Genomic DNA, 14,793 nt, shown 5'->3' on the forward strand with positions numbered 1-14,793 from the left:
CCCCGATGAAGCCTTGTGTGCTAAAACATGTCAGAGTTTTAAAGGTTAAACATGAGTTTCCAAAACGTTTTGCTGGAGAACAATGAACTATTTGACTGAGTTTCAATTATTTACAGATGAGCAAAACCAGGACAGAGAAAAAAGGACAAAACTGACTCAGTAAAACGACAGAAAATAAGATCCCATGTAAATCTGTATTATGTAGAAGTTCAGCCCAGCAACCAGTTCAGTTCAACACAAGTTTAAATGATTCTATCTGAACTCTGTGGAGCCTGATCTCAAGCTTTTGGAGTCTGACACTGAAACCAGAGGATCTTTCTGTCACTTCAGATTCACTGTGATCCAGTGATGGGAGTGATTTCAGCCCTGAGTGATCACGCTGATGTTTGCACAGAGCAGACAATGAGGTGAATGTTTTGGCACATTGGTAACAGTGAAACAGTTTATTAGTAACGTGGGATCGTTTGTGTTCGGAGTATGAACTGAGATTCCTGAAGCTCTTGTCACACTGGTCACAGCTGTAGTTTCCTTCCATGTGTGCACGTTCATGATTGTTATGATGACCTGAATGTGAGAAGTTTTTGTCACAGTGTCTGCACTTGTATGGTTTCTCTCCTGTGTGGACTCGTTTGTGTGATTTAAGCTCACCTGCAGTGGTGAAGGACGACCCACACTGATCACACAGGTGCTTTTTAACCCCACTGTGAATCAGTTCATGTTGTTTTAAGTCACGTGATGTGGTGAAGCTTCTCCCACATTCTTTGCAGTTTTTCAGTTTGTCTCCAGTGTGTCTACGTTGATGTATTTTTAGGGCCTTTTGCCAACTGAAAGTTTTTCCACAGAGGTCACAACGAAAGTCTTTCCCACCACCACAGTGATGACAGGGTTGAGAACTGGATCCATCTGTGTCGCTCTGCTTCTAAACAAAGACACAAAGACAGTGTAAGTCAGTCCTTCAACATTTTTATCCTGAACGTCGCCTGAAATAAAGAGCATCTCTGCAGACGTCCAATTACATTTGACTGTTTCAGTTAACACACTCAGTTTACTGGGCTGCAATAACTACAATACTACCACCATAATACTACAGTAATACTAAAATCATAACTGACATGAAAATCTGAATAATCACTCAGAGCTGCTTTTCCATGCAGTAGAATTGCTAACATGCTAACACAGTTTAATGAGCAGAGTTGTTCCAAACAGTCAGGCTAAAATGACAAGATAACAATATAAATACATACCTCACAGTAACTGCACTTGTAGAGTCTCTTTCTGGTGTGGATCTGTTGGTGTTCTCTCAGGTAATGTGGAGATTTAAAAGTCTTCTCACACAGGTCACATTTATAAGGTCGTCCCTCTGTGTGGGTAAACATATGTTGTTGTAACTGTGCGTCTGTAGCAAAGTATTTGCCACACTGTTCACAGCAGTACACATCATGTCTGGTGTGAATGCGTTGGTGTATATTTCGGTTCCCTCTCAGGCTGAAAGTTTTTCCACAGATGTCACAGCTGTATGCCTTAATTCCAGAGTGGGTAACTAGATGACTCTGTAAGCTCCTACTGTGAGTAAAAGCTCTGCCACACTGATCACAGCTGTACGCTTTAACTCCACTGTGGATAAGTTGGTTTTGTTTTAGGTGACCCTTCCTGGAAAAAGACTTTCCACACAAGTCACAGCTGAACGGTCTCTCTCCAGTGTGGATGACCTGATGCTGTTTTAGTGAACTCTTCAAAGTAAACTCCTTCCTACACTCGTCACAGCTGTATGCCTTAATTCCAGAGTGGGTCACTAGATGCTTCTGTAAGCTGCTACTGCGATTAAAAGCTCTGCCACACTGATCACAGCTGTACGCTTTAACTCCACTGTGGATGAGTTGGTGTTGTTTTAGGTAACCCTTCCTGGAAAAAGACTTCCCACACAAGTCACAGCTGAACGGTCTCTCTCCAGTGTGGATGACCTGATGCCGTTTTAGTTCAGCCTTCCCAGTAAAATCCTTCCCACACTCGTCACAGGTGTGTTTTTTCTCTCTCTTTCTTCTGTGAGGTTTGTCGGCCTCCTGAGAGCGCTGACTTCTCGCTCCATGTTGGTCCTGCAGTGACAGAGATACAAACAGAGGCAGTGAGTGAAATGCAGTCGTGGAACAAACTCAACCTTCAAACTCCCTCCATTAACACTAGTTTTAAACCTGAAGGTGGAGTGTGGCACCAAACACCTTAAAGGTCTCTTATCACCACCTGCTGGTAGTTCTAACACATTACATCCAACCTGGTGTTAAAAATAATTCATGACTGTTTAAACACTAAAATCATGCCCATCCCTCCTGATTGTACACACACACACACACACACACACACACACACACACACACACACACACACACACACACACACACACACTTTTATATTACTTTATAATTTATATCATATTGTTGTTTCCTATTACATATTTCTATAATTTTTTTTATAGATTTATATATAATCTTTTACTGATAATAAATCCTATGTTTGGTTATTTGTTTATTCAAAAGGAACCCCATTAGTTTCCACAACAGATGTTGCTCGTCTTCCTTCAAATACAATCACATAAAATATTACACAATAAAGTAGATTCAAAATATCCACATAATTTTACATCCACAGTGGGGTTTCACAATTAAACTATAAGCAATCAATAATAACAATAACAATAATAATAATAATAATAATAATATCAATAACATTGAGACACATTACACAAATTTCAAAAACAAATCATCTCTTACAATATTTACAACTAAAAGCTCTGTAAATCGGCTTTTAAGTGTTCACTGAAGTTTTGAATAGTTGCTAATTCTCTAATTTTATAAGGCAATTTATTCCACTTAAAAGTTGCTCTAAATATAACAGTTTTACAAAAAGTTACTTTTAACTCGAGCATTTACTAAATTGCACTTTGTTGAAAACTGTGTAATATGATTATGTATTTCATCTGGATACTGCAGCTGAGCAGAAAAAATGTGGTGTGTTTAACAGTATTGCTTTCTTTATAACTACAAGTATTAAATCCCAGTTCTTTGTATTCCCTACGGCAAAGAAAGACACGGCTCAAAGTGGTCAAAGCTCAAAAGATGATCTCTATTTTTCATTCCCAGGAATGGAGACCTGAACACACGAACACATAAGCTCAGGTCTGAAGCACAAACAGGAAGCCTAGTGATTTATATACTTCCTCTAGACGTCACACACACTTTAAGTTTAAATCAAAGACTGTGCTTAGTTTCACTTTCTAGCTGCAGCTCCTATTTTCTGCAAAAGCATGTAGTTTCCTGTCAGTACTTTTGGCACAGACTGTACTCAGAGTTGGGCCTCACAATATAATCAGCAAATAAGCGCTAAGAATATATATTTAAATCCCAACAGACCTCCTTTTCGTCTTTTTTAAAAGACGACATAAACCCTAATTTATCCCATTAAGTTTTTACTTTTATGTGACAGTAATAGCTAAAATATAACAAACATCTAGCTCTTAGACGGCACCTCACGTTTGCGCTGGGCTGTGAACTGTCCTCCCTTAATTATTACCCCCTTTTTAAGTAGAATCCCAGTTTAAACCCACTTCTGACTTCCCTCACTGCTCACGGTAAAATCCAAACAGATATAATTAGCTTTTCCTAATAACAGGTCCTACATTACTTTTTATCACTCTTTGGAAACAGCCTCTATAGAGTTAAAATTTACTCCTGGTTTTTCACCCCCTCTACGGGTAACATATATCTGGCCTTAACACTATTCTTGGGCAATTTACATAACATAGAAATCCTGCAAACTATAACTAAAGTCCTTCTCATTACTCTTCATTACTTTTATGCTCACATTTAACCTGTGTCTAACGAGCTTTTAGTCTCCTAAACCACACATTCTCTGGAACTGAGGTTCTCTGTGCTCTGTGCTTCTTTTCAGGGTCTCTCTTTCTCTGGTTTGTTCCTGGATTCTGGTTATACACGACTGTATAGCCTCTTTTTAAGTTTTGAGGATATTATACATGGTTATGTTCAGGATATGTCGGCCAATTTCCACTGGAAATGCCTTTTGGTTAAACTGTCAGCAAGCAATTTGCATTTGCACTGTTAAATTTTTATATAACTTTAATGCACATAAAAAACAGCTGCTTGTTTAAGTGAAAATACATTGATGGGTTTTTTAATAAAGTTGTGGAGTTGTAAAGTATTTTGTCTAGTGTCAATTATATCGTCAGTTATATAGTTATCGCACATTTTCAAATGTATATCGTGATAAATATTTTTGGTCATATCGCCCTGCTCTGTCTGTCACCTTCTGTGTTGAGCTCATTGTTTTCTCTGTAGTGGCTGAGCTGAGTCCAAGTAGCTGAAAATGTTCCTCTGCTGCTCCGTCAGACTCTTCTCCTCCTGCTGATCAGCTGGGACACAAAACAGATCTTTGTTAGGCTCCACACTGCACTGAAGAGTCAAAGTGTCGCATATGTTCATCTTACAAGTAAAAGAACACATTTTTGCTTCCCGAGGTGGGCTACTTATTGGAAACAAACACAAAAGGTTTGAGCACCGATACCTGGCATTGCTGGCATTGAAAGATTCAATGCCAGCAATGTGGATTGTCAAGACTAAAACCAATCATTAAGCAAAGACAACAGGGATCATTTGTTTCTGTTTATTTAGCATTCACAACATTTGTAGTTGCCTTCTGTACAGGGGAAGTCCACGTACACTGTGTGGTACCGCCATCCGCAGAAGGTGCATTCAATCTCTGTAAGAAAAACTAGATTGTCTGAGACCGTGAAATGATATTAACAAAAGGAGTGGTGATTTGTAAAACTTCAAGTGCATGATGAGGTGAAAACAAATACACAATTGCATGTCATGTAGTTGAAGGTTTTTTTTCTTCTTTTGGAAGACCGGAAAACACTGAAAGTTACAAATGTATTGTGCTTGAAACAAATTCAAAATAGGTGATAAAGCCAGCTGCACATGTGTGTCACAAGTAAATCTGGCTGTATAATAAACAGAAACAAGTGATCCCTGCTGTCTTTGCTTACTGATTCGTTTGAGTCTTGACAATCCACATTGCATCTTTCAATATGTTTGTGGGTGGATTTGAATGCACCAGTGTAAGTGCAGCCACTCAGACTCTACTCAATGTGGTCATAGAAACAGGTGCAGATGTGTCACGAGTTAATCTAGTAGTAGGCTATGGCACTTGGCCACAGGTGGCAGTAGTGGACTGACCTCCATTTGAGACTGCTCCAGCTGCTCTGTGACAGTCAGTAGATCTGCTACAAATTGCAGATCATATGCAAGTTTTGGAAATTACATTATAAACATTCCTAACTTAGCCATGGCAGCCATGTTGATGTATTACCTATATTGGCTGAAAATGTTCATTTCCAGAGAAAAGACACAGGCAGGCTATGCTTACAGGATGTGATGTTACAGGTTATTATGTGATGTTATTGAAATCATCATGAATAACGGGAGTGATGATTTCTATGACTTTGTGTATATAATTTGGCATTTCTTACTGATGTAGGCCAAAAATAAATACATAATAAAATGTAATTTATTTTAAAGGTTTATTTGCAAGATACAAAAACAGACAAAATAGAAATTTCCACATGTATTGTGAAACTTTACACACACACACACACGCACAGAGCCCTTTTGAATGTTGGCAAGTATGTGTATGTGGTGTTAAATAGACCTATACTACTGCGCTTTGATGTCGCTCGTAAGGGTGAAACTCATTGTGAAATGTTTGAGAACCACTGCTACAGAACAATGGAGATTTCCGTTATATGGTAACACCTGCAACTCACGTGACGCCCAGAATTGTACAATACTGATGCTTGAGAGCGCGCGTGTGATGCAAATATGTGTAGAGTGTTGAGAAAAACAACTCACGAAACTTGACCTTTCTATACTCGTGGCTCACTTACACTTCTAATCTATTCGTTTGCACACTTACACACATCCAGCTGTGGTTTCCTGTTTTGCTACACTCTGGAGAGCCTCGCCTTTAACGGTCTCCTCTCACAGAAAGCAACAGAAAACTTCATTCAGAAAACTTCGAAAAACTCAAGATTGACTGAACTCAGTTCAAAGTTGCCTTGACACTTACCTTTAGATGTGAGAGGTAGTGATGGTCCGCTTGAAGCTGACGCTCCGGTGCGTGTGTGAAAAAGATCAACACGCTGCTTCAGAAGCACTTTGTCGAGGCTTGATTCGTTTGGCCACAGTCACGTGATTAGTGACGTCTGAAGCTTCGTTTAGAACGTACCTTTTTTATTTTTTTGAGCTTTATTGAAACACAATGAGTATACAACATACAAACAGATGAAGTTTACAAAAGAACAGAACATGAACATACAGAACCAGGGGTAAAAAAATTATCATATGAGTACACGCAAAAATCCACATATAAATGAACAGATGACATCATACAATCCAGTAATAGTGGCTGGATCCAGGCAACTAACCACTCTTACTAGATTGTATGATGTCATCTCAACAAGAACAAATTAAGCTGCTGAATTTCATGCAGATGTTATATGATTTAATTACGTTCACCATAGAAACATGGAATTATTTAGTTCAAATTACAAGTTTCGATCTTATGCATGTAACAACCACCCAATTTCATAGTTGGACCTGTAAGAGAAAGGTTAATCTGAGGCCTGCGATTTTAATAAACATCTTAATGCAATATCAATGCTGTAGGTTATATTATTAATGCAATGTTAATGAAGGTTATATTGTAGCAGTAAAAATATTTCTGTATCCCCACACTGTGAAAAGCAGATTTTTCCCACTGCTGACTCAGCTGGATCAGGGAGAGTGACTGAGGTAGATATTGAACTGTCAGTGTTTTTATATAACATTAAAGTACCTGAGGGTATGGCACCAAGCACCATTGAGAATTCCCAAACACTGATGGGAAAATTATATAGTGTAAGGGATTCATTGTATGTAAGTCGTACTCCCTCTTTATTAACCAGCTGAGCCACCAATAGGATCCCATTTTGGACCTAAGTTTCCAGGAAAAGTGATTTATTTTGAAATAAAATATCTCTGTTTTTCCATATAATAATTAAAGAGCATGCGGTCGATGTCTTTAATAATCTTCTTATCCAGATGTAAGGAGAGAGCAGCATATGCCAGTCGTGATATCCCTTCAGCTTTAATAATTAACACTCTACCTGTCAGAGATAAATCCCTTTGCAGCCACTGGTTGAACTTTTTTCATGCTTTTTGTATAATCGGAGTGAAGTTTGACGAGCATCTTGACTTTTGGTCTTTGGATATTAACAGTCCTGGGTATGTGACTTTTTGTTTAACAGAAATGTTACAGATAGCATTTGCAGTGCAGCCTTTAATTCTAGCAATTCACATTTTTTTTAGATTTAGACATAAACCAGATGCCTCAGAGAAATCACTAATAACACTAAGGGCTGGACGGATTTGATTTGCATTCTTCAAGAAGAGTGTGGTGTCATCAGCTAGCTGGCTGATGATGAGCTCCTTATCAGCTATGGTGATTCCTTGTAAGTAGTAATATACCGGCAGCATTTTTTGCCCCCACACCTCTCACCCCCTCCCCACCACCCTGCACGTCCATGTGAGTGCACACGTGCGTGTCCCCCTGTAGCCAGTGGCTTTGCTCGTGCATGTGAGTTCAGGGGTCATCAAGTCAAGTCAAGTCAACTTTATTTGTCAATTCTACCACATGTACAGGACATACAGAGAATAGAAATTTCGTTACTCTCAAACCCTAGGTGAAATAGCAAATGAACATTTAAATATAAGAGAGTGATTAAAAAATGCAAATAAAATAATTAAAAATAAAAATTTAAATAAATACAATACAATTTTACGTATAACAAGAAAGCTATGCAATATACAATATACAATATTCAAGTAGGATAAATGACATTGAGTGTAAACCAGGCAGAGTAGTGCAAATAAGCAAATAGTGCAAATGGAGATTTAGTAATATACGGTAAGAGATAGTATAACAACAAAGTCTTATGAGATAATGGCAGTCCAATGCTCCACAAAGTGACTGGTAACTGGTGCAGGCCAGTGAGCGAAGTCAGAGAGTGTGTGTGTGTGAGTGTGTGTGACAGAGTTCAGTGAGACCGTGAAGGAGAAGAGGGGAGAGGGGGCAGAATCGGAAGGGAGTTAAGCTTCCTGACAGCCTGATGGATGAAGCTGTCCTTCAGTCTGCTGGTCCTGGCCTGGAGACTCCGCAGTCTCCTCCCTGATGGCAGCAGCTTGAAGAAGCTTTGCATTGGGTGCGTGGGATCAGCCGCTATGCAAAGGGCTTTTTTAGTGAGACGGGTGCTGTAAATGTCCTGGAGGGAAGGGAGAGAGACACCAATGATCCTCTCTGCAGCCCTCACTATGCGTTGGAGGGTTCTATGACAGGACGCATTGCAGGCTCCAAACCACACAGCGATGCAGCTCGACAGGATGCTCTCGATGGTGCCTCTGTAGAAAGTGTACATGATGGGGGCTGGTGCTCCTGCTCTTCTTAGTTTGCGGAGAAAGAAGAGACGCTGCTGTGATTTCTTGGCCAGTGCTGTGGTGTTGTGCGTCCAGGAGAGATCCTCTGTGATATGCACACCCAAGAACTTGATGCTGCTCACTCTCTCCACAGACGCTCCGTCGATGGTCAGAGGAGCATGTTGGGTGTGCATTCTCCTGAAGTCCACGACAATCTCCTTCGTCTTCTCCACATTCAGAGAGAGATTGTTGTCAACACACCACGTGGCCAGGCGTCTCACCTCACTTCTGTAGTCGGTCTCATCCCTGTTGCTAATGAGACCCACCACCGTTGTGTCGTCCGCAAACTTGATGAAGAGGTTGGAGCTATATGATGGAGTGCAGTCATGGGTCAGCAGAGTGAAGAGGAGGGGGCTCAGCACACATCCCTGCGGGGCCCCCGTGTTTAAAATGATGGTGCTGGATGTATTACTGCCGACCCGTACTGCTTGAGGTCTTCCGGTGAGGAAATCCAACAGCCAGTTGCACAGTGAGATGTTGAGCCCCAGCTGGACCAGTTTTTGAGTGAGCTGTTGGGGGATTATAGTGTTAAATGCTGAACTGAAATCTATGAACAGCATTCGAACATATGAGTCTTTTTTGTCCAGGTGTGTGAGTGCTGAGTGGAGTGCAGTGGAGATGGCATCATCGGTTGAGCGGTTGGGCCGATACGCAAACTGGAAGGGATCCAGGGAGGGGGGCAGGACAGTCTTGATGTGTTGCATGACTAGTCGTTCGAAGCACTTCATCAGGATGGGAGTAAGTGCAACAGGACGGTAGTCATTAAAGCAGGAGGGAGATGACTTTTTTGGAACCGGAATGATTGTGGTGGCTTTAAAACATGTGGGGACGACAGCCTGGATGAGTGATATGTTAAAGATGTCTGTGAAGACATCAGTAAGTTCCACTGCACAGTCTCTCAGTACACGACCAGGAATGTTGTCAGGACCCGGAGCTTTACGTGCATTGATCCTGCTGAGGGATCTCCTCACGCTGTCCGGGGACAGAGTCATCACCTGGTCACCAGGAGGGGGTGGGGTCTTCTGTGCAGTGGTGCTGTTTTGGGCTTCAAAGCGAGCAAAGAAAGTATTCAGCTCGTTCAGCAGGGGGATAGTGCTATCACAGGTCTGTGGTGGGGGCTTGTAATCTGTGATGGTCTGAATGCCCCGCCACAGGCTCCGTGAGTCTCTGCTGTCTTTGAAGTGATGAGATATTTTCCTAGAGTACTGTCTCTTAGCCTCTCTGATGCCACGGGAAAGGTTGGCCCTAGCTGTCCTCAGGCTCGCCTCGTCTCCATCTCTGAAGGCAACATTCCTAGCTTTCAGCAGCCTGTAGACCTCTCCTGTCATCCATGGTTTTTGATTTGCCCGGACAGTTATGGTTTTCGTGACTGGTACATCCTCAGTACACTTGTTGATGTAGGCAGTAACAGTCTCCGTGTACTCCTGGAGGTCAGTGGTGTTGTTATAGGTGGCAGCCTGCTTAAACATGTTCCAATCTGTGGTGTTAAAGCAGTCCTTTAAAGCCTCTGAAGACTCTTCTGGCCACACTTGTATCCGCTTACGAACCGGTTTGGTGGTTTTAACGAGCGGTCTGTAAGCAGGCATTAGCATGACAGTGATATGGTCTGAGGCGCCAAGGTGGGGGAGGGGAAAAGCTTTGTAAGCTCCTCTCTGGGTGGTGTAAACAAAGTCCAGTGTGTTATTTCCCCTTGTTGGAAAGTCTATGTGTTGTTGTATTTTTGGAAACACGCACTTTAAGTCTGCATGATTGAAATCCCCAGCCAAGATGAGAAAAGCATCAGGATGGGCTGTCTGCTGCTCACTGATGTGCTGGTACAGTTCATTCAGTGCCTCACTCCTGTTGTTGACATTGGAGGAGGGAGGGATGTACACAGCACACAGTAGTATGGCTGTATATTCCCTCGGTAGATAGAATGGCCGGCACTTAATAACCATAAACTCCAGCACTGGTGAGCAGTGTTTACAGACCGTAACAGCATCGCGACACCAGGCATCATTGATGTAAACACAAAGTCCTCCCCCGCGGGTCTTACCTCCCGCGACGATGACTCTGTCAGCACGGTAGCATGTTAGCTGGTCGAGCTGAATGGCGCGGTCCGGGACACTGTCGCTAAGCCATGTTTCCGTGAACACAAAAGCACAGCAGTCCTTTACATTCCTTTGAGATGAACGTAGCAGTCGGATGTCGTCCAGTTTATTTTCTAGCGAGCGTACGTTGGCCAGAACGATAGAGGGGATGGCGGGTTTGTGTGGGCTAGCCGCTAGCCTAGCTCGGATGCCACCGCGCTTACCCCTCTTCTGCTTCCTCTCACACCGCTTGAGGCGCATCCATTGTGAGTATGAGTTCACATGTGTTCAATAGCGTTTTATTTAATAAAACCATTATGTGTTTTAATTAAACTGTTTTTAAGGATTGTATAGGTCTCAGTGCTCTGTTATTTACACATAGATGATTTAATTTAACTAGTTTAGGAGCATTTCACCTTTCTTTTGTGCTCTGAAGCACACAGAGGCTAATAGTTTCAAACAGTGCCACAAATAACAGGTATCCCTTTAGAAATAAACTTTTCTTGTGATACTTCTAAAAATACATATTCACACCTAGCCACACTAGCACTGTATCAACCCCCAATTTTCCTTTAATGCAACTAGCCCTATAATTATCTACTAGTCACAAACACACTGTAACAGTAAGACTCAATGATTACACATAGATGATTTAACTGCTTTAGGGGCATTTCACATTCTTTTGGTACTCTGAAAGACACAGGGCCTATAGTTTTTAAACAGAGTACCACAAACAACAGGTATCCCTTTAGAAATGAACTTTTCTTGTTATACTTCTAAAAACACATATTCATATCATACCTAGCCACACTAGCACTGTATCAACCGCCTATAATTATCTAGTAGCCACACTCTGTAACATTAAAACTCAATGATTAGACATAGGGGGTTACAGGTAGGCTCCCAACAGTCAGCAAAACAAGTCATAAAAGCGGGTTCTTTATCAAGAGCATCACAGCACACACATCCCAACTGTAGTTCCATAGTTTCCACCTTTTTTTCATTACAAACAGTTCTTTTATCTCTACATCTCAGAGGTCAACTGAAACCAACCCCACCTATATAAAAACACCCTAATCAGACTGTCACGGTTCTGGGTCAGTGTTGACCCAGCATTTTGAGTTTCTTATATTTTGGTTTATTTTTGCATTATGGATTATTTTCTGATGTTCTGGTGCTTTTGTTCATTATTCATTATTATTATTATTATTATTATTATTATTATTATAGATCTGTTTCAGTTATTCTTGGTGAGGGATTAGCTCTTAGGTTGTGTCTCGTGTTTAGGTTTAATTCTGCCCGTGTAAAGTCCGTGTTTCCTAGTCTGCATCTTTGTTTATTGTTTCCTGTTTTATTTTGAAAGGTTGTGTACTATGCCAGTGTGTCCAGCTTCGCTCCCCCTGTCTCGTTAGCCCTGATCTCTCCCAGCTGTGTCTCCCTCCTGTCTTCCATTCCCTGATTACTTCCCTGTGTATATTAGCCCTGTGTTGGCCCTTGTGTGAGTGTGTGAATGTGTGTGTGAATGGCAGGTTGTGTAAAGCGCTTTGGGGGGGGGTCCTTAGGGAATAGAAAAGCGCTATACAAAATAAAGGCCATTTACCATTTTGCTCAGTGTCGCGTCGTGTGTTCTTCTTGCCAGCCTGCCAACCCGCCAACCCATCTAGTTATTCTGTACTCCCTGTTTAGTTAGTGTTTTTCTGTTCTGCTTCCTCCCAGCAATAAAGCTGTGTATTTTGAAGTTTCTTCCACCTCCGTGAGTCCTGCATTTTGGGTCCTCTCTTCCTGCCTGCCTGACACAGACACCCTGTATTTTTCCTCACTACTACACATCAGCACTTGCGAGCACAACGCTTCGTTCAGCAGGACGGACAGCAAAGCTAACAGTGTTCTTTTTTTTTTTTTAACATGGACTTCATATATGGTAAGTAAAACAAGACTGTTAATGTATTTTTAAATTTATATCATAGCATATCATAAGATATTCAATGTGTTTTCTTTTCTAAAACCAAAGCCTGATTTTTAGGAGCTCGTCACAACGGGACAGCATACATTTCACATACACAAAGTTTGTGTTTCTTCTTTAAAAAAAAAAAAAAAAAAAAAGTCACTCGCTCACACAAAACGGTTTGTCTCGTTGTTTTAGAAGAAATCTTACCTGTTTCTCATATAGTACCATTTAAAATGTATGTTTCTGTCTCTTTCTACAGGATCACAAGCCTATATAGGGCAAACTACACCTAAAAAACACAGGGTATAGAAAGTGTTACACGTTTTAAATATAAGAGTGTTTTGTTTAAACCGTGCATTAACTGTACTTATCCCTCGTACTTATACACCGGGTCAACCAATTTAAAGGGAAAAAAAAGGTTTAAATATTTACAAATGTTCTAATACACCAGACCTGAGACAGAGTACGCAGCGTGTCAAGAACCAGGGCCATCCGGAATAACACAGACCAATGTGTCAGTGTAGTCATAAATAAATCAAAAGACCCAAACATATCCTGTTGTTTTTGAAATGATGGAGACTCAGAACCATTCTTCATCACCGGACCATACATACACGCGAGTGCCAGCCTTGTGATTTCAGCGATATTTCTGAGTACGGTATGGAGTGTGGACCAAAATGACAAAATATCCCCTCAAACAAATGACTCTGCCTTAAAACCCCAAATATGGCCCGATAGCTTTCACTTATAGAGTTCTTGCGAAATAAAATAACCAAGTCCACTTTCACTTTCATATCGTAAAGCTTTTTGATCAGTCGGCTTTCAGCATCATACTACTGACAATGCAATAAAACATGTCCTATTGTTGCCTGTTCTCTACTGCACTCACACTCCCCTGTACGGTGTTTCCCTTTTAAAACTAATTTGCCATTCAAACCAGTGTGACCGAATCTAAGTCGAGATATAACCGTCTCCTCTCTTCTGTTGCTTCCTGTTCTTCTCATTTTCCTTTGGACTTTGTAAAACCATCGCCCTTTCCTCTCTTCCTCTCATTGCTTTTGCCACCTTTCCTTCATTTTGTGCCGTATTATACTCTTGATCTCTGTCCTACTAACAACAACAACAACAAACTTTATTTATATAGCACATTTAAAAACCAGTGGTATACCAAAGTGCTGAACATGTGAGAAGGTCAGATGTAAGTAAAAGAGAAAGATGAAGGCCATGGCAAAGTACCAAACATGCTAGCAGGTTAATGGCATTAAAAACAGAAATACATATAAAAGCATATTAGAACATTGTGTGTATAATATAAAAGAGTCAAGAAAAATGTAAAATAATTAAAAGAGGTTAAGAATAGAATGAAGGTAGCAACAAGCATTAAACTAACTAACAAACAAGCATTAACTGGTAGAAAAGGCGAGGTTAAATAAATAGGTTTTTAACCGCGATTTGAAAGATTGAATTGAATCGGACTCAAAGGTGGCAATGGGGAGGTTATTCCACAGATCAGGTGCAGCCAAGGCAAACGTGCGGTCACCTCTAGTCTTCAGCCGGGACTCGGCTGTACCAAAAGTGACTGGGAAGACGATCTTAGTGCTATAGCAGGGCTGTATAGTCTAGTTTTGCCCTCATAAGAAATGTTCTTAGCCCAAGCCGCTCTCGGAATTTTGTCTTTTATGTCATACCTCTGAACATTAACCTGAGTAGACCTTGCAATCACTGTGTCTTGCGGCTTTGGTCCCAGTGATCCGTGAGCACGCTGAATCTGCAAATCCTCATTTTCCAGAAGGGCAAGTTCTTTCTTTAAGCTGCACTGAATGCCGTGATTAGGGATATCCACGATGACATCTCTTCAATTCAATTCAATTTTATTTATATAGCGCCAAATCGCAACAGTCGGATTTGGGAGACAGAAAGCCTCAGTAGATCCTATAATAATAGATACAGAGAAAAACCCAACAATCATATGACCCCCTATGAGCAAACACTTTGGCGACAGTGGGATGGAAAAGCTCCCTTTTAACAGGAAGAAACCTCTGGCAGAACCAGAATCAGGGAGGGGAGGGGCCATCTGCTCAGACCGGTTGGGGTGAGAGAAGGAAGACAGGATAAAGACATGCTGTGGAAGAGAGACAGAGATTAATAACAGGTACGATTCAATGCAGAGAGCTCTATTAACACATAGTGAGTGAGA

General features: G+C 41.1%; 1 protein-coding gene across 1 annotated transcript; it reads right to left on the reverse strand.

Annotated features, from left to right (window-relative positions):
- Positions 1-226: 226 nt before the first annotated feature.
- LOC146380632 (uncharacterized) lies at positions 227-4,414 on the reverse strand. Its single transcript, XM_084940080.1, has 3 exons — positions 4,315-4,414; positions 1,245-2,093; positions 227-919 (listed from the first exon to the last, which is right to left on the reverse strand). The coding sequence occupies exons 1-3, from the start codon at positions 4,330-4,332 to the stop codon at positions 227-229; spliced, it is 1,560 nt and encodes a 519-aa protein (XP_084796206.1). The 5' UTR covers positions 4,333-4,414.
- Positions 4,415-14,793: the final 10,379 nt, after the last annotated feature.

The sequence above is a fragment of the Perissodus microlepis genome, chromosome 9, assembly GCF_051167445.1.
Source record: "Perissodus microlepis isolate ML-2025 ecotype Zambia chromosome 9, ASM5116744v1, whole genome shotgun sequence".
NCBI lineage: Eukaryota > Metazoa > Chordata > Actinopteri > Cichliformes > Cichlidae > Perissodus > Perissodus microlepis.

What these genes read in the sequence shown, in the direction of transcription:
- LOC146380632 (XM_084940080.1), bottom strand. An exon ending in ACAAGTGCAGTTACTGTGAG is followed by an intron (nt 920 to 1,244) that starts GTATGTATTTAT and finishes GTCTTTGTTTAG; the next exon opens with AAGCAGAGCGACACAGATGG.